Source organism: Salvelinus namaycush, chromosome 14, assembly GCF_016432855.1.
Source record: "Salvelinus namaycush isolate Seneca chromosome 14, SaNama_1.0, whole genome shotgun sequence".
Lineage (NCBI taxonomy): Eukaryota > Metazoa > Chordata > Actinopteri > Salmoniformes > Salmonidae > Salvelinus > Salvelinus namaycush.
In genome coordinates this window covers 2,716,192-2,741,970 of record NC_052320.1, presented here as the reverse complement: position 1 = coordinate 2,741,970, position 25,779 = coordinate 2,716,192, and the positions used below count along the sequence as shown (strand labels likewise).

Sequence of the window (25,779 nt, the reverse complement as noted above, 5' to 3'; positions counted from 1 at the left end):
TGTGTTTATACAGTCTATGCTTGTGTTTCTACAGTTTATGGTTGTGTTTCTACAGTCTATGGTTGTGTTTCTACAGTCTATGGTTGTGTTTCTACAGTCACGGTTGTGTTTCTACAGTCACGGTTGTGTTTCTACAGTCACGGTTGTGTTTCTACAGTCTATGGTTGTGTTTGTACAGTTTATGGTTGTGTTTGTACAGTCTATGCTTGTGTTTATACAGTTTATGGTTGTGTTTATACAGTCTATGGTTGTGGTCCTACAGTTTATCTTTGTGGTCCTACAGGCTCACAGATGGCAGTCAGGGTTTGTGGAAGTGAGAGCATGAATGGAGATTTACAATTCCTTCTTTCTCGGCATCTGTTTGTGTGTGTGTTTGTGTGTCTGTGTGTGTCTCTGTGTGTTTTAGCACCTGTGTGTGTGTGTGTGTGTGTGTGTGTGTGTGTGTGTGTGTGTGTGTGTGTGTGTGTGTGTGTGTGTGTGTGTGTGTGTGTGTGTGTGTGTGTGTGTATGTGTCACACTCCAGCTCGGTAGGTGGCGGTAATACACCTTATGTGTTAGTTTACAAACCGCCAATCAAAACGAAAGAAGAACATCGACCCGGAAGGGATTAGTACATGGGTCGTTATCTTTCTATGAAGCCATCTGCTAAAATGTCTAAACCAACGTCTCTATTTGTAATCTTCTTTTCTTTATTTGTCATGAGTGAAGCTGTCTTCGAAGATCAAGTTGGCAAATTTGATTGGTATGTATCTGTTCATTGAGAATGCCAGTTGAGTCCGCTATGCAGCTAGCTAACGTAAGCTAGTGCTATGTGCTAACCATTGACAGCGTCCAATATGATAGATCATGGCGAAAAGACAGTAAGTAAGCCTCTGGGGATCGGGTTCAGTCAATAGGTATTATTTTCATGTCTGCACCTGTATTGACAGTCGCTTGTTGGAATATATAGCCAATCACTCACGAATGTAAATATCGTATTGGATCGCTTCCTCTTCTTTACTGGGGGTCAAGGATCCATGCGGGAAGAAGACCCATGTCCCATCTGTTCCTTGAGACAGGTGTCTTTGCCACAGATATGATACTGAGTCTCAAAACGCAGCAGTAATGAAGAAAACAAATGTACATTGGTGATTGATTAGCTAAAGTCAAAAATATCTAGCTATATTTCAACAGAAGACTAGGATTTCTCTGTGGGCTGCTAGTCTCGACTGTGAAATATTCTCTGTCCTATTTCCAGGAGACAGCAGTATGTGGGGAAGACACTCTTTGCCCACTTTGACTCGCATTCGCAGTCATCTAAAATGCTGTTTCTCGCCACCGACAAGAATATCTTTGCCTCTTTCAACTCCAGGACTGGAGATCTGAGTATTTTGTCATTCATATTACAATACAAAATATGTTTCTAGCTTTTCTGTTTTAGTCTGAAATCTGTAACAAAAATAAATAATTGTTGTTGAATATCTTCCATAGAGTTAATTATTTTCTATTCCTACTTCACAGTTTGGAGACATGTTGACAAGGTGGGACCAGAGGGAACCATAGATATACTTCTGCTGCATGGACAAGGTGACACTAACCTTTTTTAAGTTCATTGTAGACTGCCTAGTTACTTGGCTTAGTCAACATAACTGTGTTGTACAGAGTCAATTATATTGGCTTTATTTTTGCCTATGTTAATTTTAAGATTCTGCCTTAATCTTTGACAGTGGATATTTGAATGGCTCTTCTTTTACGTCTTCTCTAGATGCTCTGATGGTGGTTGGAGATGGTCGTTTGCTCCGTTCCTGGGACACAAACATGGGCGGGCTGAACTGGGAGGCCATGCTGGATACTGGCAGGTGCGTGTGGTTGTCCCTGTGTGTTCCTGTGCAGATGACCCGTTCACCATTTAAGTGCAGTTTTGTAGCTGAGAGACACTCAATAGAATCGAACAACGATTTTAGATATTTTGCCAGATGACTAACTGCTCATAATGGCTCTCTCTATTTCAGCTTCCAGGCTGCTTGTTTTGTGGCCATACAGGACACAGTAAAGCATGTGGCGGTGCTTAAGAAAGCTGTAATCTCTCTCCACTACCTCTCCAATGGACACCAGAAATGGGTGGAAAACCTGCCTGACGGGTAGGGTACAGTAGGACACTGGTACTCATACCTGGGTCCGAACAGTATCTGTTTTCTTTCAGATACTGTAGCTGATGCAATGGAAACAATAAAAACGGTCCCAAAAGTGCAAGCCCATCTGGTGCTCCAGAAAGGCTCAAACAAACAAATGTACAAAGTATCTGAAAGATTTAAAATGCTCTTTTTGAATCCAGGTCTTCGGCATTTTGGTGCTAAACTATGAAGTATTTTTTTTGTTGCCCACAGTGATGCAGTCCAGTACCAGGCGGTGTACTCTGGGGGAGAAGAGGAGGTCTACGTGTTGGGGGTGGTTCCTAACTCTCACCTCACTATCATAGCCTACAGCCTAGAGGATGGAGAGATCATCAAGCAGGTAACTTGGTCTAGAACTCTGTGACATCTCATCAAATGTCATGGTATATAGAAGTATAACTCCATATCTGTCACAGCTGAGGTTGTCTGGGGTCAGGGCTGTGTGTGTCTGGGGTCAGGGCTGTGTGTGTTTGGGATCAGGGCTGTGTGTGTGTGTGTCTGGGATCAGGGCTGTGTGTATGTGTCTGGGGTCAGGGCTCTGTGTGTGTGTGTGTGTGTGGTGTGTCTGGGGTCAGGGCTGTGTGTGTGTCAGGGCTGTGTGTGTGTGTGTGTGTGTGTGTGTGTCAGGGCTGTGTGTGTGTGTGTGTGTCTGGGATCAGGGCTGTGTGTATGTGTCTGGGGTCAGGGCTCTCTGTGTGTGTGTGTGTGTGTGTGTGTGTGTCAGGGCTGTGTGTGTGTGTGTCAGGGCTGTGTGTGTGTGTGTCAGGGCTGTGTGTGTCTGGGGTCAGGGCTGTGTGTGTGTGTGTCTGGGGTCAGGGCTGTGTGTGTGTGTGTTTGGGGTCAGGGCTGTGTGTGTGTGTGTCTGGGGTCAGGGCTGTGTGTGTGTGTGTGTGTGTCTGGGGTCAGGGCTGTGTGTGTGTGTGTCTGGGGTCAGGGCTGTGTGTGTGTGTGTCAGCTTTTCTCTATCCAATCAGAGCATCAGGATCAACGTACAGCCCCGCTCTTTTCTCTACAGTCAAGCAAACTAGCCAGTTGAGTTATTTAGACCACTTAATGCCTCACATTTGATTGAATGATGCGCTGGCACCCCCCCCCAAAAAATGTATTTCCCCGATCACAGATAACAACAAAAATGACTCGAATCGTATCATAACAGTTACACATGTCTGTTTCGATACTCGTTTTGTCTGACTACTCTAGACTGGGGGCTGCTTCTGAATTATTGAAATAATTTTAAATGGTGTTTTTCACATCAGCAACTCTAGTGTGTGTGTCTTGTCTGTCCTCTGTACGGTCTCTACACCATAGAGCAGTGGGAACTTTTTTTTGGGGGGGGGGGAAATGAAGAGTCTCAGATTATTGTAATTATATATAACACACACAAACCTTGAGAAAGATAATAAATTAGTATTTATTGTTTCTCTTCATTTTGATGATCAATTTTAAAACTCTCCTTCCTATTTCGCAACAAAGCATCCTTCACTCATGCTGCCAAACATACCCTTGTAAAACTGACCATCCTACCGATCCTCGACTTCGGCGATGTCATGTACAAAATAGCCTCCAATACCCTACTCAATAAATTGGATGCAGTCTATCACAGTGCCATCCGTTTTGTCACCAAAGCCCCATGTACTACCCACCACTGGACCTGTACGCTCTCGTTGGCTGGCCCTCGCTTCATACTCGTCGCCAAACCCACTGGCTCCAGGTCATCTACAAGACCCTGCTAGGTAAAGTCCCCCCTTATCTCAGCTCGCTGGTCACCATAGCAGCACCCACCTGTAGCACGCGCTCCAGCAGGTATATCTCTCTGGTCACCCCCAAAACCAATTCTTCCTTTGGCTGCCTCTCCTTCCAGTTCTCTGCTGCCTATGACTGGAATGAACTACAAAAATCTCTGAAACTGGAAACACTTATCTCCCTCACTAGCTTTAAGCACCAGCTGTCAGAGCAGTTCACAGATTACTGCACCTGTACATAGCCCATTTATAATTTAGCCCAAACAACTACCTCTCCCCCTACTGTATTTATTTATTTATTTATTTTGCTACTTTGCACCCCATTATTTCTATCTTTACTTTGCACATTCTTCCACTGCAAATCTACCATTCCAGTGTTTTACTTGCTATATTTACTTTTCCACCATGGCCTTTTTTGCCTTTACCTCCCTTATCTCACCTCATTTGCTCACATTGTATATAGACTTATTTTTCTACTGTATTATTGACTGTATGTTTGTTTTACTCCATGTGTAACTCTGTGTTGTTGTATGTGTCGAACTGCTTTGCTTTATCTTGGCCAGGTCGCAATTGTAAATGAGAACTTGTTCTCAACTTGCCTACCTGGTTAAATAAAGGTGAATTATTTTTTTATTTTTTTAAGTATGTGCACTAAGGTTTAATACACTATATAATCAAAAGTATGTGGACACCCCTTCAAATTAGTGGTGTGGTGGCATTTTCCAGTATTACCAAATGAGATTTACAAACTACACACCAGTCAGAGTTATACTTAAGCTACATCTTTAATTAGCTTTAAGCTTTAGCCTTTGACTTTCAACAGTTGACGATCTATAATGAACCGTTGAGAGTGACTACAGAAAAATGCAAAGATCTTTTATAGCCAAGATACACCCCTCTCAACTTACATGACGAACCACAGATCTTAGGAACTCTTCACAAAGGGACTTTTACTTGAGAAAGGAGTATCCCGTAGCCAGATAGCATTCGCTCTAAATTGTCGCTCAGTTTGGTCTCTAAAACGAGGTTCTAATCTCGTTCCTGGTACTCGTTCCTAGTACAAAAACATTACCTCATCCAAGGCATAACTCAATTGTCAACTCTAGATACTCCCATCTCAAGTAAACCCCTTCTTGACTCCACTCCTGGACAAGCTCACTGAGGGGAGTGAGCCTCTAGGTCATACACTATCCCAGGATAAGTGTAAGATCAGAGAGGACCTACAATGTTTCCAGACACTGCCATACACCTCCCCCCAATGGGAAAAGGAGGGAGTGACTGGCACACAGACATTGTGGAGACAAGTAATTGGTTCCCCATTAATCACGCCATCCCTTCACATGGTTTAAGAATAGGTAAAGACACATTCACATATGAAGACAATGTTCCATTCTGTCCCCTTTCTGATATTCTGCATAGCACCAGGGACATGTGAAAGACAAGCCTGGCCTCTCCCCTCTCTGGGCCCCAAGTGACTGAGCCCTAGCTGAGGGGAAAGTGCAACTGCCAACACTAATCCAAAAGGATACATTCTAATGACAAGTATCTCACATAAGCATATTATATAAATAAAACATCTTATTTATCTATGTTACCCAACTAATTCTGATTCATCTGCCACAGTGGATTTGGCTATTTCAGCTGTATCCATTGCTGACAGATGTATAAAATCGAGCACACTGCCATGCAATCTCCATAGACAAACATTGGCAGTAGATTAGCCTTACTGAATGCCACCTTTCCAACAAGTCAGTTTGTCAAATTTCGGCCCTGCTAGAGCTGCCTTGGTCAACTGTAAGTGCTGTTGTTGTGAAATGGAAAAGTCCAGGAGCAACAACGGCTCAGTCGCGAAGTGGTAGACCACAAAGCTCACAGAACGGGACTGCTGAAGTGCGTAGCACTCACTACCGAGTTCCAAACTGCCTCTGGAAGAAACACCAGCACAAGAACTGTTTGTTGGGAGCTTCATGAAATGGGTTTCCATGGCTGAGCAGCAGCACACAAGCCTAAAATCACCATGATTCACCACTGCCAAGCGTCGGCTGGATCGGTGTAAAGCTCGCCACCATTGGACTCTGGAGCAGTGGAAATGCGTTCTCTGGAGTGATGAATCGCGCTTCACCATCTGGCAGTGCGACGGACGAATCTGGGTTTGGGGATGCCAGGAGAACGCTACCTGCCCCAATGCATAGTGCCAACTGTAAAGTTTGGTGGAGGAAGAATAATGGTCTGGGAATGTTTTTCACATCACGCTCTTCATATAAATAAGTAAATTATTATAGTTTACCGGTTTCTTGCAATTATTTATCCCGGGAAAATGGAGTGGGTTTGGTTGGTAAATCTCTGTAACCCGGTTCCCCAACATTAAACTCTAGTGTGAACCAAACACAAAACAAAGAAATTACATTTGGCAAATTCTATGCATTTAACTATTAAATACATAATTAACAATCATAAATGATGTCTTTCACCTTGTGACACTACACAAACAATACAATATAATCGAGTGTTCTGTTTGATTCTACAGTACAATATAATGGAGTGTTCTGTTTAATTCTACAATATAATGGAGTGTTCTGTTTGATTCTACAGTACAATATAATGGAGTGTTCTGTTTAATTCTACAATATAATATAATGGAGTGTTCTGTTTAATTCTACAATACAATATAATGGAGTGTTCTGTTTAATTCTACAATATAATGGAGTGTTCTGTTTAATTCTACAATACAATATAATGGAGTGTTCTGTTTAATTCTACAATACAATATAATGGAGTGTTCTGTTTTAATTCTACAGTACAATATAATGCAGTGCTTTGTTTGATTCTACAGTACAATATAATGGAGTGCTTTGTTTGATTCTACAGTACAATATAATGGAGTGTTCTGTTTAATTCTACAATATAATGGAGTGTTCTGTTTAATTCTACAATATAATATAATGGAGTGTTCTGTTTAATTCTACAATATAATGGAGTGTTCTGTTTAATTCTACAATATAATGGGGTGTTCTGTTTAATTGTACGATACAATATAATGGAGTGTTCTGTTTAATTCTACAATATAATATAATGGAGTGTTCTGTTTTAATTCTACAATATAATGGAGTGTTCTGTTTAATTCTACAATACAATATAATGGAGTGTTCTGTTTAATTCTACAATATAATGGAGTGTTCTGTTTTAATTCTACAATATAATGGAGTGTTCTGTTTAATTCTACAATACAATATAATGGAGTGTTCTGTTTAATTCTACAATATAATGGAGTGTTCTGTTTAATTCTACAATATAATGGAGTGTTCTGTTTAATTCTACAATATAATGGAGTGTTCTGTTTAATTATACAATATAATATAATGGAGTGTTCTGTTTAATTCTACAATACAATATAATGGAGTGTTCTGTTTAATTCTACAATATAATTGAGTGTTCTGTTTAATTATACAATATAATGGAGTGTTCTGTTTAATTCTACAGTACAATATAATGGAGTGTTCTGTTTAATTCTACAATATAATATAATGGAGTGTTCTGTTTAATTCTACAATATAATATAATGGAGTGTTCTGTTTAATTCTACAATATAATATAATGGAGTGTTCTGTTTAATTCTACAATATAATATAATGGAGTGTTCTGTTTAATTCTACAATATAATGGAGTGTTCTGTTTAATTCTACAGTACAATATAATGGAGTGTTCTGTTTAATTATACAATATAATATAATGGAGTGTTCTGTTTAATTCTACAATACAATATAATGGAGTGTTCTGTTTAATTATACAATATAATATAATGGAGTGTTCTGTTTAATTCTACAATACAATATAATGTAGTGTTCTGTTTAATTCTACAGTACAATATAATGGAGTGTTCTGTTTAATTCTACAATATAATGGAGTGTTCTGTTTAATTCTACAATATAATGGAGTGTTCTGTTTAATTCTACAATATAATATAATGGAGTGTTCTTTTTAATTCTACAATACAATATAATGGAGTGTTCTGTTTAATTCTACAATATAATGGAGTGTTCTGTTTAATTCTACAATATAATGGAGTGTTCTGTTTAATTCTACAATAAAATGGAGTGTTCTTTTTAATTGTACAATATAATATAATGGAGTGTTCTGTTTTAATTCTACAATACAATATAATGGAGTGTTCTGTTTAATTCTACAGTACAATATAATGGAGTGTTCTGTTTAATTATACAATATAATGGAGTGTTCTGTTTAATTATACAATATAATGGAGTGTTCTGTTTAATTCTACAATATAATGGAGTGTTCTGTTTAATTCTACAATATAATGGAGTGTTCTGTTTAATTCTACAATATAATGGAGTGTTCTGTTTAATTATACAATATAATATAATGGAGTGTTCTGTTTAATTCTACAATATAATGGAGTGTTCTGTTTAATTCTACAATATAATGTGGTGTTCTGTTTTTAATTGTACGATACAATATAATGGAGTGTTCTGTTTAATTCTACAATACATTATAATGGAGTGTTCTGTTTAATTCTACAATACATTATAATGGAGTGTTCTGTTTAATTCTACAATATAATATAATGGAGTGTTCTGTTTAATTGTACGATACAATATAATGGAGTGTTCTGTTTAATTCTACAATATAATATAATGGAGTGTTCTGTTTAATTGTACGATACAATATAATGGAGTGTTCTGTTTAATTCTACGATACACACGTCATAACTAATTCTACGATACACACGTCATATCTTTAACCCTGTTGGTTGTGATGTCTGTTCTGGTCGTCAGAGGTCAGTTGAAGCTCCATGGCTGTCCAGTGTTGAGTCCAGCTGTGTGGTGGTTGGTCAAGGGATGCTGATGTGTGTGGACCCCGCCACTCTCGCCCTCTACACCCTCCCGATACAGGCTGAGGAGACGCCACAGTTCAACCAGATCCTACTACAGGTAACTCCTGCTCAACCGTGACTTGAAGCTCTGAAGTGTAAAGAAAGTCTTCAGTCTTCATCGTCTCAGTTAGGTGGACATGTTGGTGTGTAACAGGCTATATATTGTAGCCATCGATTTAAAACATCTACCAAACAACCCCCCCCCCCCCTAGTCTCTGGATCTGGAGGTGTCGCCAAGCTTCCAGCCCGTCCTGGTGTCCAGCCAGCCCCACCCGGCCCGCTCCCCCCTCTCAGAGTTCTTTCTCCAGCTCGGACCAGACCATCACGTCCTGCTGCAGCTCAATGCTGATGGATACACCATCGCCCCACTCAGAGACTTCCAGCCGGTACAGAATCACCATTCAGTCATTTAATAAACTTAATTTATCCCAATTTATTGCCACTTATTTGTTTCCTGTACTACACATCTCTCTGGATAGTGATTCTGCTAAGTGGCATATATTATTATTATATTATTTACCATTTAAACCTGAACAAGATTTTACCTCAAATTGTTGTTAGTTGGGAGATCAATGGAAGCTGAAGGAGTTCTGTGACTGACTGACTAACTGACTGGAGAATGTCCATGTCTCTAGGCGTTCTTGGTCTCATTTGCCACCACGGGGGAGAAGACTGTTGCTGCCGTCATGACTCCCAAAAACGAAACCGTGAGTCGTCAAAAAAAAAACTTCTTTTTTTTTTAAAGATGTCTCAGAATGACCTCAAATCTAAGTGTCACATCATGCATGGGGTCATATAGTGTGTAGTTAGTTATACTGAAGTAGGTAACCTATTTGTATTTATTTTTTACGCTTCCTTTCTGTTCCGACTCCAGGCTTGTGCTATCAATCTGTTCAGCGCTGATTCTGGTCGTAGGCTGTTGGATACAACTGTCATCTTCCCCTTGGATCTTAACGGTGGGAAACCACACAAGGTGAGAGTCGCTACAGATGTGTGTCTGTATGTATGATGAGAACTATCATGGGGAATATAGAGTAGGGATTGGAAACTTTGATGAGGGTGGGGGGACAACAAAAAATCTGAACTCGTCATGGGGGGGCCGCAGTGGCTCGGTCTGTGTACCCACATCCGTATTCCCAACTTGCAAGCAAAACATTTTAGCGGCTACCCCTCTTGACAGCGGAGATTTTAGTTGTTAATCTTAGTTGTTTATGTTTTGGGGGTGTTTGAGAATTTATCCACGGGCTTCCAAAAAGGGGGGCTGCCAATTGCCCATCCCTGGTATTGATTATAGAGCTGGGATGGGCAAATGGCGGCCATGCGACCCACGGCCCACCTTTTTTGAAGGCCCTCTGATCAATTTATTCAGTCGGAGTCTCAACTTACTGTTGCTAGGTAGAATAGTAGTTGGAATACACAAGGTGCTATTTCAACATGGCGTTGTGCATCAGCAGTTTTTCTCTTATGTCAGTCAATTTGGCCAATTAACCTGATATTATCAGCATGTTTTGGGGGGGGGTTGCCAATTTAGTTTAGCGGACAGCTATCTAAACTTGTTATCATGGTTGAATTACCAGCCAGGGGGCCCTCATTGATTTTGTTAGTCAGTCTCGCTCAGATATCATATTAAAAACATGCCAATATTTCTCTCTGCCGCATGGTAAAATGAGTAGAATTGCACAAAAATGAACTCTAAAACGTACAAAATGTCTCTCCGCTGTCAAGACGGGGGGGAGGGGGGGTGTACAGATTTTTTTTGTGGCCCCGACCCTCTTCAACGTTGACAAAGTCCCTGGTATAGAGTAGTCTGGCATGAGCCCCACCGAGCCAACGCATCACCTGTTGGAATATACCTGTGTAGAGGTGCTGGAGGGAAATCAATCAGTCAGATGGGTGTGCTTAAAGACTGTGTTCTTTTTTGTTCAGGAAGTCGGGTGTTAAATGAGGTCCGTAACAGTGTCTTCCCTCCCCAGCTGTATGTCCATGCCTTCCTGAAGAAGGACGACTCTGTGGGCTACAGGGTCCTAGTGCAGACACAGGACCATGCTCTCACCTTTATACAGCAGCCAGGTACACACACACACACACACACACACACACACACACACACACACACACACACACACACACACACACACACACACACACACACACACACACACGCACACTGTGGTGGCTTATTTCTGCTTTACCAAATGAGGAGAGTTACAAACTTCACACACCAGTCAGAGTTATACTTAAACTACATCTTTAATAATAAGAGCTTTGCAATAGCAATTTGACTTTCAATGATGCACCATTTCAAATGAACGATTGGGAGTGACTACAGAAAATTACAAAGATCTTTTATAGCCAAGATACACCCCTCTCAACCTACATGACGAACCACAGATCTTAGGAACTCTTCACAAAGGGACTTCATAATTGAGAAAGGGGTATCCCTTAGCCAGATAACATTCGCTCTAAATTATCGCTCAGTTTGGGCCTTAAGACAAGGTTCTAATCTCGTTCCTGGTACTTCATAGTACAGAACCATTACCTCATGTTCTCTGGAATGCTCTTTAGGTTTTATCACCCAAAGACATGGTAAATCTCCTCTGTCAGTGCTATCTCATAGAGGCCCATCCTCAGTGGAACACACACACAATAGTTAACAGAATACTCTATTCTGTCGAATAAAACAACTATTATAATGTAATACAAGCATTATAACATAATCTTGCAATTTTTCACGACAACACACACACTGGAACGTTCATACACACACACACACACACACACACACACACACACACACTGGAACGTTCATACACACACACACACACACACACACACACACACACACACACACACACACTGGAATGTACACACACACACACACACATTGGAACATACACACACACACACACATACTGGAACATACACACACACACACACACACTGGAACGTTCACACACAGGCACACACACTGGAACGTTCACACACACGCACACACACTGGAACGTTCACATACACTGGAACGTACACACACACACAAACACACACACTGGAATGTACACACACACACACACACACACACTGGAATGTTCACACACACACAAACACACACACACACACTGGAATGTGTACACACACACTGGAACACAGTAATGCTGGACCACACACACTAGACGAGGCTTCTAACCAACACCTGTGATTCCAGGACGTGTGGTATGGACCAGAGAGGAGGCCCTAGCTGATGTTGTAACCATGGAGATGGTTGACCTGCCACTCACTGGGACCCAGGCGGAGCTGGAGGGGGAGTTTGGCAAGAAAGCTGGTAAAGAACATCCTGGCTAACATGATTCATTTTATCATTTTAAAAACATGCATAGCAAAGACAACCGTGCATAAATAAAATAATGAGGATGACACAAAAAAAGGAGTTGTCCCGAAAACAATACTGTCAATGCCTAGTCATTCCCTTCAAATCTATGTATTCAAGTTTAACATTTATTTTAAAAAAAATGTTAAAAAAAATGTTTTTTTTTAACTTCTGAGTATTTCCTTTTTGAATGTGTTTTATCTCTTTATGTTACTTAACCATGTCTTAAGTTAATACTCCTGAACGTATCGTTATCTGCCGTTGGCTTCATGTCTCGCTCTGTCTCTTTGGTTTTCTCATTGCTACGCTTGGATCCAGCCATTCAAGGTAACGCTATGAGCTTTCCGTCCTTTCTGTGGTCCTGTGTTGAAGGTGTGGTCCTGTGTTGAAGGTGTGGTCCTCTGTTGAAGGTGTGGTCCTCTGTTGAAGGTGTGGTCCTGTGTTGAAGGTGTGGTCCTGTGTTGAAGGTGTGGTCCTGTGTTGAAGGTGTGGTCCTGTGTTGAAGGTGTGGTCCTGTGTTGAAGGTGTGGTCCTGTGTTGAAGGTGTGGTCCTGTGTTGAAAGTGTGGTCCTGTGTTGAAGGTGTGGTCCTGTGTTGAAGGTGTGGTCCTGTGTTGAAGGTGTGGTCCTGTGTTGAAGGTGTGGTCCTGTGTTGAAGGTGTGGTCCTGTGTTGAAGGTGTGGTCCTGTGTTGAAGGTGTGGTCCTGTGTTGAAGGTGTGGTCCTGTGTTGAAGGTGTGGTCCTGTGTTGAAGGTGTGGTCCTGTGTTGAAGGTGTGGTCCTGTGTTGAAGGTGTGGTCCTGTGTTGAAGGTGTGGTCCTGTGTTGAAGGTGTTGTATTTTGTAAGATCAGTAGCAAATTGCTCTGATAAAGTTTCATGCTTTGTTGTTTCTTGTAATTTGTCATTTTGTGTTTCGTTGTAGTTTGTGCTCATCATTGGAGTATTTTAGTGTCCCTGTAGAAAGCATGCAGCCTGCTGTCGTGAAACACATCACTCCCTAACAATAATGGATTTGAATCTAAAGAAATAAGATGTGACTGGAACTGTAGATACCAACATGTGTCTGTCTCCCTCCCCCTCAGACGGGTTGTTCCCCATGGTCCTGAAGCGTCTGTCATCCCAGGTGACTCTGCTGCAGGCGTGGCTGGCACACCTGTGGAAGCTGTTCTACGAAGCCCGTAAACCCCGCAGCCAGGTTAAGAACGAGGTCACCATAGAAACGTTGTCCAGGGATGAGTTCAACCTGCAGAAGATGATGGTTATGGTCACGGCCTCGGGGAAGGTGAGCCGGAGAGAGTGTGTGTGTGTGTAGATGGCAGAAGGTGAGAAACTACCTGGTTAAAAACATGTATAGAAGAAAATAAGAAACTAGTTCAGCTGCTAGACGGGATCTACTGCCTGTCGACCTCAGCACCAACATTGGGCTAGATGGGATCTATTGTCTGTCGACCTCCGCACCAACATTGGTAGTGATGGGATCTACTGTCTGTCGACCTCCGCACCAACATTGGTAGCACTTTACTATAGTCCTGATGAGGCTCATAAATGTTTAGACTTTTTGAAAGCACGCAGTGTCTGTATATGTACAGTTGAAGTCGGAAGTTTACATACACTTAGGTTGGAGTCATTAAAACTCGTTTTTCAACCACTCCACAAATTTCTTGTTAACAAACTATAGTTTTGGCAAGTCGGTTAGGATATCTACTTTGTGCATGACACAAGTAATTTTTCCAACAATTGTTTACAGGCAGATTATTTCACTTATAATTCACTGTATCACAATTCCAGTGGGTCAGAAGTTTACATACACTAAGTTGACTGTGCCTTTAAACAGCTTTGAAAATTCCAGAAAATGATGTCATGGCTTTAGAAGCTTCTGATAGGCTAATTGACATCATTTGAGTCAATTGGAGGTGTACCTGTGGATGTATTTCAAGGTCAATCTTCAAACTCAGTGTCTCTTTGCTTGACATCATGGGAAAATCAAAAGAAATCAGCCAAGACATCAGAAAAAACATTGTATACCTTCACAAGTCTGGTTCATCCTTGGGAGAAATTTCCAAATGCCTGAAGGTACCACATTCATCTGTACAAACAATAGTACGCAAGTATAAACACCATGGGACCACGCAGCTGTCATACCGCTCAGGAAGGAGATGTGTTCTGTCTCCTGGAGATGATCGTACTTTGGTGCGAAAAGTGCAAATCAATCCCAGAACAACAGAAAAGGACATTGTGAAGATGCTGGAGGAAACAGGTACAAAAGTATCTATATCCACAGTAAAACGAGTCCTATATCGACATAACCTGAAAGGCCGCTCAGCAAGGAAGAAGCCACTGCTCCAAAACCACCATAAAAAAGCCAGACTACGGTTTGTAACTGCACATGGGGACAAAGATCGTACTTTTTGGAGAAATGTCCTCTGGTCTGATGAAACAAAAATAGAACTGTTTGGCCATAATGACCATCGTTATGTTTGGAGGAAAAAGGGGAGGCTTGCAAGCAGAAGAACACCATCCCAACCGTGAAGCACGGGGTGGCAGCATCATGTTGTGGGGGTGCATTGCTGCAGGAGGGACTGGTGTACTTCACAAGATAGATGGCATCATGAGGCAGGAAAATGATGTGGATATATTGAAGCAACATCTCAAGACATCAGTCAGGAAGTTAAAGCTTGGTCGCAAATGGGTCTTCCAAATGGACAATGACCCCAAGCATACTTCCAAAGTTGTGGCAAAATGGCTTAAGGACAACGAAGTCAAGGTATTGGAGTGGCCATCACAAAGCCCTGACCTCAGTCCTAATAGAACATTTGTGGGTAGAACTGAAAAAGTGTGTGCAAGCAAGGAGGCCTATAAACCTGACTCAGTTACACCAGCTCTGTCAGGAGGAATGGGACAAAATTCACCCAACTTATTGTGGGAAGCTTGTGGAAGGCTACCCAAAACGTTTGACCCAAGTTAAACAATTTAAAGGCAATGCTACCAAATACTAATTGAGTGTATGTAAACTTCTGACCGACTGGGAATGTGATAAAAAAAAAAAAAGCTGAAATAAATTATTCTCTCTACAATTATTCTGACATTTCACATTCTTAAAACAAAGTGGTGATCCTAACTGACCTAAGACAGAAATTGTGAAAAACTGAGTTAAAATGTATTTGGCTAAAGGGGTATGTCAATTTCCGACTTCAACTGTATGTATGTATTATTATTTTTTTTTGTACTTGAGTACTCAAATGAAAAACAAAATACATTTTTAGAACTCAAGACCCACACTGGAAAAATGTGTGTGCATTTATCTAAATTGCCCCATATATATTCAGTCAATAAAACAAATTTTAAAAAATAATGGAAACTGTAAGATCCACTCTTTATGTTATATCGTGTAACACAATCTGAAATATCAACTGGTTATATATACAGTACCGGTCAAAAGTTGGGACACACCTACTCATTCAAGTTTTTTTTTCTTCTTTTTTTTTTTTTTACTATTTTCTACATTGTAGAATAGTAGTGAAGACATCAAAACTATGAAATAACACATATGGAATCATGTAGTAACCAAGAAAAGTGTTAAACAAATCAAAATATATTTTATATTTGAGATTCTTCAAAGTAACCAACCTTTGCCTTGATGACAGCTTTGCAAAACCAGGCCATGAGGTCGAACGAATTGTCCGTAGAGATCCGAGACAGTATTGTGTCAACGCACAGATCTGGGGAAGGGTACCAAAACATTTCTGCAGCAATGAAGGTCCCCAAGAACACAGTGGCTTCCATCATTCTTAAATGGATGAAGTTTGGAACCACCAAGACTCTTCCTAGAGCTGGCCACCCGGCCAAACTGTGCAAGCGGGGGAGAAGGGCCTTGGCCACTCTGACAGCTCCAGAGGTCCTCTGTGGAGATGGGAGAACCTTCCAGAAGGACAACCATCTCTGCAGCACTCCACCAATCAGGCCTTTATGGTAAAGTGGCCAGACAGAAGCGGCTCCTTAGTTAAAGGCACATGACAGCCTGCTTGGAGTTTGCCAAAAGGCACCTAAAGACTCTCAGATCATGAGAAACAAGGTTCTTTGGTCTGATGTAACCAAGATTGAACTCTGTGGCCTGAATGCCAAGCGTCATGTTCGGAGGAAACCTGGCACCATCCCTACGGTGAAGCATGGTGGTGGCAGCATCATGCTGTGGGGATGTTTTTCAGCGGAAGGGCTCAGACTGGGGCGAAGGTTCTCCTTCCAACAGGACAACAACCCTAATCACACAGCCAAGACAATGTAGAAGTGACTTCAAGTCTCAATGTCCTTGAGTGACCCAGCCATAGCCTGGACTTGAACCCGATCAAACATCTCTGGAGAGACCTGAAAATAGCTGTGCATCAACGCTCCCCAACCAACCTGACAGAGCAGAGAAGAATCTGCGGAGAAGAATTGGAGAAACTCCCCAGATACAGGTGTGCCAAGCTTGTAGCGTCATACCCAAGAAGATTTGAGGCTGTAATCGCTGCCAAAGGTGCTTCAACAAAGTACTAAGGGTCTGAATACTTATGTAAATGTTATATTTCAGTTTAAAATGTTTTTTCATACATTTGCAAAAATGTCTATTAATCTGTTATTACTTTGTCATTGTCTGTAGATTGATGGGGGGGGAAAGCAATTGAATCCATTTTAGAATAAGGCTGTAATGTAACAAAATGTGGAACAAGTGAAGGGATCTGAATACTTTCCCAATGCACTGTACACATTTATTGTTTTGGAAACATTACAAAGCTCATCTGTTTTTTGTTGTTGTTGTTGTGCCCTGCAAATCCAAATGTACAAATGGAACACTTGAGTCAAAGCAAATTAACGTAGTCATCAAGACAACATTTTACTTGCCCATTCCGGCAGCCACAAAGCACATTCCACCAAATACACTGAAGTAAAATATAAACGCAACTTGTAAAGTGCTGAAATAAAAGATCTCCGAAATGTTCCATACGCACAAAAGCGTATTTCTCTCAAATTTTGCCAGAAAAGCCGCCTCAGTTGTTTTAGAGAATTTGTCAGTACGTCCAACCGGTCAAACAGCCGCAGACCCACGTGTATGGCGTGTGGGCGAGTTGTGAACAGAGTGCCCCATGGTGGTGGCAGGATTATGGAATGGGCAGGCATAAGCTACGGACAACGAACACAATTGCATTTTATCGATGGCAATTTGAACGCACAAAGATACCGTGACGAGATCCTGAGGCCCATTGTCGTGCCATTTATCCGCTGCCATTACCTCATGTTTCAGCATGATGATGCACAGCCCCATGTCACACGGATCTGTAAACAATTCCTGGATACATTGTCTGCATACTCACCAGACATGTCACCCATTGAGCATGTTTGGGATGCTCTGGATCGACGTGTACTACAGCAACTTCGTACAGCCATTGAAGAGGAGTGGGGACAACATTCCACAGGCCACAATCAACAGCCTGATCAACTCTATGTGAAAGAGATGTGTTTGCGCTGCATGAGGCAAATGGTGGTCACACCAGATACTGACTGGTGTTCTGATCCACGCCCCTACCTTTTTGTTGTTGCTATTGATATTCCCAGTCGTGTGAAATCCATAGATTAGGACCTAATGAATTTATTTTAATTGACTGATTTCCTTCAATGAACTGTAACTCAGTAAAATCTTTAGAAATTGTTCCATGTTGTGTTTTTATATTTTTGTTCAGGATAGTTTTACGGTATTAGAAAACATTTTGATTGAGCTTTGACGTCCGTTGGAGTACTGGATTACTTGCTTATCACTATGCTGGATGTTGTCACTTCAGTCGTCGTAGTAACACAAGCTCCATATGCTCTGAATGTCTTGTGTTTTTTTTGTGTGCAATCGATAAGTAAACTATTGGAATGTTTTGGTGGTTTCACAGCACGTTCATCTCAGCCAATAGTCTTGAGTCGTACTTTATAGGCCTCTCTATTTAGCTGAAGGATTTCATCTTTTTTTATCTCTGTTTGGTTCCAGCTCTTTGGCATCGACAGCAAGTCGGGCTCTATTCTGTGGAAGCACTACCTGGAGAATGTCCAGCCCAACGCAGTTTTCAAACTGATAGTCCAGAGGACCACCGCTCACTTCCCCCATCCTCCACAATGCACTCTGCTCATCAAGGATAAGGTAGGAACAACACCGTGTTGCGAACTAGTCCTTACAACACCATTCTGTGGGTGTTATTTTATAAATGATTATCAATTATTTATTACATATTGCAAATTAACTTAGTTATTTGATCTTGAACATGAGAAATACATTGTTAAAGCATCTCAGTAGGATTTAGGTCCTAAGTGTTTACATAGCTATGCAGGGCTGCCCCTTTTACGACTTGATGTAATGTTGGGTGAAATGTCTCTAGTTAAAAGAAAATGTACTACCTCCCCCCAGGACACTGGCCTGGCCTCCCTGCATGTGTTCAACCCCATCTTTGGCAGGAAGAGTCACATCGCCCTGCCGGTCCTGCCCCGCCCCATCCTCCAGTCACTACTACTACCGGTTATAGACCAGGATTACGCCAAGGTCCTGCTGCTGGTCGATGACCAATACAAGGTAAGTCTAGGGCTGTCTGATTTAAGGTCTTGGGGGGGGGGGGCTGAAACGTCAGTGGAAAATAAAACATTCTGCTGCATTGTGGGAGAGATTTGCACCAATGTTTTCTAATGTACCTGTTCTTGTTGACTGAACCTCACAGCTGATTACTGTGCGCTAATTATTCTGTATTTTATTGATTGTCCTCCCTCCAGGTGACAGCCTTCCCCTCCACTAAAAACGTCCTGCAGCAGCTCCAGGAGATGTCCTCCTCGATCTTCTTCTACCTGATCCGCTCAGATCAGGGAAACCTGTCTGGATTCAGGCTGCGCAAGGTGACTTAACACTGTGTATTTGTGTGTGTTTGTGTGTGCTTGCTTGTTTGTGTGTGCGAGCATGGAACATTAGTTTGTGTGTGTCTGCGTGAATGTGACATTCATTGTGTGTTTGAGACATTCATTGTGTGTGTTTGTGACATTAAATGTGTGTGTGTGTGTGTGTGTGTGTGTGTGTGTGTGTGTGTGTGTGTGTGTGTGTGTGTGTGTGTGTGTGTGTGTGTGTGTGTGTGTGTGTGTGTTCATCCAGGACCTGTCCACAGAGCGGATCTGGGAGGTGGTCCTACCTACAGAGGTCCAGAAGATAGTAGCGGTCAATGGGAAGAGACCCAACGAGCATGTCCACTCTCAGGGCAGAGTGATGGGAGACCGTAGTGTTCTCTACAAGGTAGTGTAATGACAGCTCAACGTACTAGTAAACTACAGGGTCCACACTCAACAATTACAGATTAAGGGATGGTTTCCCAGATCCAGTCCTGGACTAGTTTTTAAATTAAAAGTTTAAAACTGGCAACAAAAGTTTAACTTTTAATACTTCACGAGGGACAAGGGCAAAATACAAACGTTTTAGAATTAATAAAGTAGTAATATTGTGTGCAGACCTGAATAACAGTCTCTTTCCTTTTTACTACAGTACCTGAACCCTAACCTGCTGGCAGTGGTGACAGAGAGTACAGACGCCCACCCTGAGCGTGCCTTCGTGGGCATGTTCTTGATCGATGGTGTGACCGGACGCATCATCCATGAAGCTGTCCAGAGGAAGGCCAGGGGGCCCGTCCACTTTGTCCATTCTGAGAACTGGGTGGTGGTGAGTAGTAGTAGTAGCAGCAGTAGTAGTAGTAGCAGTAGTAGTAGTAGCAGCAGTAGTAGTAGCAGCAGTAGTAGTAGCAGCAGTATTAGTAGTAGTAGCAGCAACAGTAGTAGTAGTAGTAGTAGCAGCAGTAGTAGTAGTAGTAGTAGTAGTAGCAGCAACAGTAGTAGTAGCAGCAGCAACAGTAGTAGCAGCAGCAACAGTGGTGGTAGTAGTAGCAGCAGCAGTAGTAGTAGTAGTAGTAGTAGTAGCAGCAACAGTAGTAGTAGCAGCAGCAACAGTAGTAGCAACAGTGGTGGTAGTAGTGGTAGTAGTAGCAGTAGTAGTAGTAGTAGTAGTAGTAGTAGCAACAGTGGTGGTGGTAGTAGTAGCAACAGTGGTGGTGGTGGTAGTAGCAACAGTGGTGGTGGTAGTAGTAGCAACAGTGGTGGTGGTAGTAGTAGCAACAGTGGTGGTGGTGGTAGTAGCAACAGTGGTGGTGGTAGTAGTAGCAACATTGGTGGTGGTAGTAGTAGCAACATTGGTGGTGGTAGTAGTAGTAGCAACAGTGGTGGTAGTAGTAGTAGTAGCAACAGTGGTGGTAGTAGTAGCAACAGTGGTGGTAGTAGTAGCAACAGTGGTGGTGGTAGTAGTAGCAACAGTGGTGGTGGTAGTAGTAGCAACAGTGGTGGTGGTAGTAGTAGCAGCAGTGGTGGTGGTAGTAGTAGTAGCAACAGTGGTGGTAGTAGTAGCAACAGTGGTGGTAGTAGTAGCAACAGTGGTGGTAGTAGTAGCAACAGTGGTGGTGGTAGTAGTAGCAACAGTGGTGGTGGTAGTAGTAGCAACAGTGGTGGTGGTAGTAGTAGCAACAGTGGTGGTGGTAGTAGTAGCAACAGTGGTGGTGGTGGTAGTAGTAGCAACAGTGGTGGTGGTAGTAGTAGTAGCAGTGGTGGTGGTGGTGGTAGTAGTAGCAGCAGCAGTGGTGGTGGTAGTAGTAGCAACAGTGGTGGTGGTAGTAGTAGCAACAGTGGTGGTGGTAGTAGTAGCAACAGTGGTGGTGGTAGTAGTAGTAGCAGTGGTGGTAGTAGTAGTAGCAGTGGTGGTGGTAGTAGTAGCAGTGGTGGTGGTGGTGGTAGTAGTAGCAGTGGTGGTGGTAGTAGTAGTAGAAGTGGTGGTGGTGGTAGTAGTAGTAGCAGCAGCAGTGGTGGTGGTAGTAGTAGCAGCAGTGGTGGTGGTAGTAGTAGCAACAGTGGTGGTGGTAGTAGTAGCAACAGTGGTGGTGGTAGTAGCAACAGTGGTGGTGGTAGTAGTAGCAACATTGGTGGTGGTAGTAGTAGCAACAGTAGTAGTGGTAGTAGTAGCAACAGTGGTGGTGGTAGTAGTAGCAACAGTGGTGGTGGTAGTAGTAGCAACAGTGGTGGTGGTAGTAGTAGCAACAGTGGTGGTGGTAGTAGTAGCAACAGTGGTGGTGGTAGTAGTAGCAACAGTGGTGGTGGTAGTAGTAGCAACAGTGGTGGTGGTAGTAGTAGCAGCAGTGGTGGTGGTAGTAGTAGTAGCAGTGGTGGTGGTAGTAGTAGTAGCAGTGGTGGTGGTAGTAGTAGCAACAGTGGTGGTGGTAGTAGTAGCAACAGTGGTGGTGGTAGTAGTAGCAACAGTGGTGGTGGTAGTAGTAGCAACAGTGGTGGTGGTAGTAGTAGCAACAGTGGTGGTGGTAGTAGTAGCAACAGTGGTGGTGGTAGTAGTAGCAACAGTGGTGGTGGTAGTAGTAGCAACAGTGGTGGTGGTAGTAGTAGCAGCAGTGGTGGTGGTAGTAGTAGTAGCAGTGGTGGTGGTAGTAGTAGTAGCAGTGGTGGTGGTAGTAGTAGCAACAGTGGTGGTGGTAGTAGTAGCAACAGTGGTGGTGGTAGTAGTAGCAACAGTGGTGGTGGTAGTAGTAGCAACAGTGGTGGTGGTAGTAGTAGCAACAGTGGTGGTGGTAGTAGTAGCAACAGTGGTGGTGGTAGTAGTAGCAACAGTGGTGGTGGTAGTAGTACCAACAGTAGTAGTAGCAACAGTAGTAGTAGTAGTAGTAGTAGCAACAGTAGTAGTAGTAGAAGTAGCAACAGTAGTAGTAGTAGTAGCAACCGTAGTAGTAGTAGTAGTAGCAACAACCGTAGTAGTAGTAGCAACAGTAGTAGTAGTTGTAGCAACAGTAGTAGTAGTAGCAACAGTAGTAGTAGTAGTAGCAGTAGTAGTTGTAGCACCAGTAGCAGTAGTTGCAGCAGTAATAGTAGTAGTTATGGTCACAAATGTTCCAAAGATGATTTCTGTGGTGAGAAAAAGGTTAATGAACTGCTGCCTTTCAGCTACTGCGTAACCCTCACAATTTTCTCCCTCTCCCTCTCCACAGTATGAGTACTGGAACACCAAGTCCAGGCGTAATGAGTTCAGTGTGCTGGAGCTGTTTGAAGGGACAGAGCTGTATAACAGCACAGTGTTCAGTAGTCTGGACAGACCCCACCTGCCCCAGGTCCTACAGCAAACCTACATCTTCCCCTCTCCCATCACCACCATGGAGGCTACGCTCACTGAGAAGGGCATCACCTCCAGACATCTCCTGGGTCAGTATGGGAGGGAGGGGTGGATGGATGGATGGAGGGGTGGATGGATGGATGGAGGGGTGGATGGATGGTTGGAGGGGTGGATGGATGGTTGGATGGGTGGATGGATGGTTGGATGGAGGGGTGGATGGGTGGAGGGGTGTGTAGGAGAATGGATGGACGGGTGGGTGGGAGGATGGATGGACGGTTGGGAGGATGGATGGATGGACGGGTGGGTGGGTGGGAGAATGGATGGAGGGGTGGATGGAGGGGTGTGTAGGAGACTGGATGGACGGGTGGGTGGGAGGATGGATGGACGGGTGGGTGGGTGGGAGAATGGATGGATGGATGGGTAGGAGAATGGATGGATGGAGGAGTGGGAGGATGGATGGACGGGTGGGTGGGAGAATGGATGGATGGACGGGTGGGAGGATGGATGGAGGGAGGAGTGGGTGGGCGGGAGATTGGATGGAGGGGTGGGAGGATGGATGGACGGGTGGGTGGGTGGGAGAATGGATGGATGGAGGGGTGGGAGGATGGATGGACGGGTGGGTGGGAGAATGGATGGATGGACGGGTGGGAGGATGGATGGAGGGAGGAGTGGGTGGGCGGGAGATTGGATGGAGGGGTGGGTGGGTGGATGGTTGGATGGAGGGGTGGATGGATGGATGGAGGGAGGAGTGGGTCTTTCAGCACCATATCTATCTGTATCGTAACTCAATTTTTTTCTCTGGATATTTCTTTCTCAGTGGGGCTACCATCAGGAGCCATCTTGTCTCTCCCCAAGATGTTCCTGGATCCACGGAGACCAGAGGTTGTCACTGAACACAGCCGGTTAGTACCAACAACACGTACCCCATGTTCATTTGGCACCAAATGGAAGAAAATGAACTGAAACAGGGACGCTATCTAACCTTTTAGAGAGGAATATTGGTTCCTTGTCACTACATGAAAGTAATTTCTTTTATCATTTATTTCCAGTGAGGAGAACCTTATACCCTATGCCCCAGAGATGCCCATCCGCACAGAGTGGTTCATCAACTACAATCAGACCGTAGCGAGAGTGAAAGGAATCTACACTGCCCCCTCTGGCCTGGAGTCCACATGTCTGGTGAGTCTATGGTCCATTACAGTGGTTCCCAAACTGTTGGGCGTGCTAGGCATAGAATTTTAATTTTTTTAAGGAACTCAGTTGGGCTTTCAACTTACTTTTGAAAGTTTTAATAGTAGAATGCACAAGGGGGTTTTCGATGCCAGCTGCCCAGCAAAGGGCTATCCGTCATCAGCATCTAGCTCCGGGGAGCATTCCTCGAAGATGAGGCCATACTCCAAACTATTTAACAAAAATTACATATTGCATTCTATCTCTGTTAATTCAATTAAGACTGTACTCGATTGAACACGTATCATGTCAGTCATTGCAGACCTTAGAGAGCTATTTATAACTTGTCAGAAATGTCCAGATTGACTACTGTCAGCTAGCAAGGTTTTTTTTTAAGCCATTTGATTTTGTTTTAAAGTTCTTAAGGTTTGGCGCGGGATGTTCCCCAATGATGTCAAGGGGGGCCTGAGTAAAAAATATAAAAAAACAAACAAAAAATAGTTTTGGAACCACTGGTTTATTACACTGTTGTCAACTTCCTGCTGCATTTCCAAGACAGATATCAGCTGATGTAAGAAGGGCTATATAAATACATTTGATTTGATTTGATTTGACGGTACACTGACAATACAGATCAAATTGAGATTATATGAAGATACAACTATAATGTAGATCAAAATACTGAATATTTAACATGAAAATGTATATGTTTTTTTGTTACGCAGGTGGTTGCGTACGGTCTTGACATCTACCAAACCAGAGTGTACCCCTCCAAGCAGTTCGACGTGCTAAAAGATGACTATGACTACGTCCTGATCAGCAGTGTTCTGTTCGCGCTGTTCTTCGCCACCATGATTAGTAAACGTCTGGCACAGGTCAAACTGCTCAACCGGGCCTGGCGGTAAAAGAGTCAACTTAAACCTTTTTCAATTCTGACCTCCCCATTGCTGCGTGGATGAACCCGGACGATGGAGGTGGACGAACCGAAGCCCGTTTGACAATATCGGCTTAAAATCACCCCAATGTGTCAATTGATGGGGGGGTTTGTCGTCTTTCTTTTTCAAGGAAGAAGTTCATTTCGATTTTCCTGTCTTTTTTTTTGTGTGTGTGTATAATTTATTTTGTAACACTTTACATTGAGGCAGCCTTTTAAGGGTAGTTATGTCATTGCTAATAACAAGTAATTAACTAAACGACTGATACATCCTTTACAATCTTCCTTAAAGGATAGCGGAATGTAAAGTGCTTTTCATGATCACACTATATGAAATTATATTGTTCTTTCACCACAAACGAAGAGCAGTCCGTGGTCACTTGGTGCATCTCAGAGCAAGTGTTCTTTATACTGAAGCTCTGAAACATTGTTTAGCTGTGAATGATTAGTAAATAGCCTAAAGATTAGGCCTAATTTTAAGATGACTAAATGTGGTAGAAATGAGTCAAGAGATTTTGCTGATTTACTGTTGTTTTAATTGGGTTTTAAATGGTTTCCATAGATCTTTTTTTACATTTTTTTATGTTGGTCAAGATGGTTTTGTTATTCATTTTTGTTAGAAGGAACTGTGGCGTGTACTGAAGTGTTTGTCTTTGGGATCGACTGCCTCTGAGGCTAGCACTGTTGGTCTTTCTTTGATGCACTGGAAGTTTTGTGTTCACATGATTTATCTTTAACTAATATTTCCCCCCCCATGGGTTTTGTGTAAATTATAGTTTATGTACAGTATATTTATGTCTTAAAAACTTTTGATTATTATGCCACTCCAGAGTAATCATTTTTCCTATTGGGGTGACTGAACAACTCTGCTTGTGCAACACATTTTCACCAAAACGCCAATACCCTCAATAAAATGATTATTACTATTTATGAAAGTCTGTTTTCCATTTTCAGCGGTTTACATAGTATGCCTACTAATGATCTTTGGTTGTGCTGTAATAGCAACTATTTTCTATACTTGTCTCTATCCTTTCTACACCTATGTACATAATTTACCTTACTAGTTTAATGTAGCAGTTTATTATAGCCCTTAAAGTGCTTCTTAGATTTATAATATTTATGTGAACACTTCCTGTTATTTTGTATCCCTTTGGTTTCCACTAGTTGCCACGAAGTCAAATTTGAATATAGTAACAATTCATGAAAACAACCATTTGCTTTTTGGTCTGAATTTAAGGTTAGAGTTAGGCATAAGGTTGGTAGTGTCGTAAGGTTTTAGGTTAGGGGTTGGTTTAAAATCAACATTTGATAAGAGAAATTGAAGAAAT

General features: G+C 42.5%; 1 protein-coding gene across 1 annotated transcript; it reads left to right on the top strand.

The window, feature by feature from the left end:
- Positions 1–592: 592 nt before the first annotated feature.
- LOC120059038 (ER membrane protein complex subunit 1-like) lies at positions 593–25,386 on the top strand. The gene is made up of 22 exons (XM_039007804.1): positions 593–742; positions 1,238–1,365; positions 1,501–1,566; positions 1,745–1,838; positions 1,992–2,120; positions 2,367–2,493; positions 8,689–8,844; positions 8,999–9,172; positions 9,422–9,493; positions 9,661–9,759; positions 10,760–10,856; positions 11,989–12,105; positions 13,232–13,431; positions 18,157–18,306; positions 18,571–18,732; positions 18,927–19,046; positions 19,297–19,434; positions 19,681–19,854; positions 22,226–22,436; positions 23,165–23,249; positions 23,397–23,526; positions 24,243–25,386. Exons 1-22 carry the CDS (start codon positions 615–617, stop codon positions 24,420–24,422), a joined length of 2,937 nt encoding a protein of 978 aa, XP_038863732.1. The 5' UTR covers positions 593–614; the 3' UTR covers positions 24,423–25,386.
- The last annotated feature ends 393 nt before the right edge of the window (positions 25,387–25,779 follow it).

Excerpts from the sequence above, each read along its gene's own strand:
- LOC120059038 (XM_039007804.1), top strand. The coding sequence starts at position 615 with ATGGGTCGTTATCTTTCTATGAAGCCATCTGCTAAAATGTCTAAACCA. Across the intron at positions 9,494-9,660 it reads TGACTCCCAAAAACGAAACC|GCTTGTGCTATCAATCTGTT; the intron begins GTGAGTCGTCAA and ends TTCCGACTCCAG. Across the intron at positions 12,106-13,231 it reads GGAGTTTGGCAAGAAAGCTG|ACGGGTTGTTCCCCATGGTC; the intron begins GTAAAGAACATC and ends CCTCCCCCTCAG.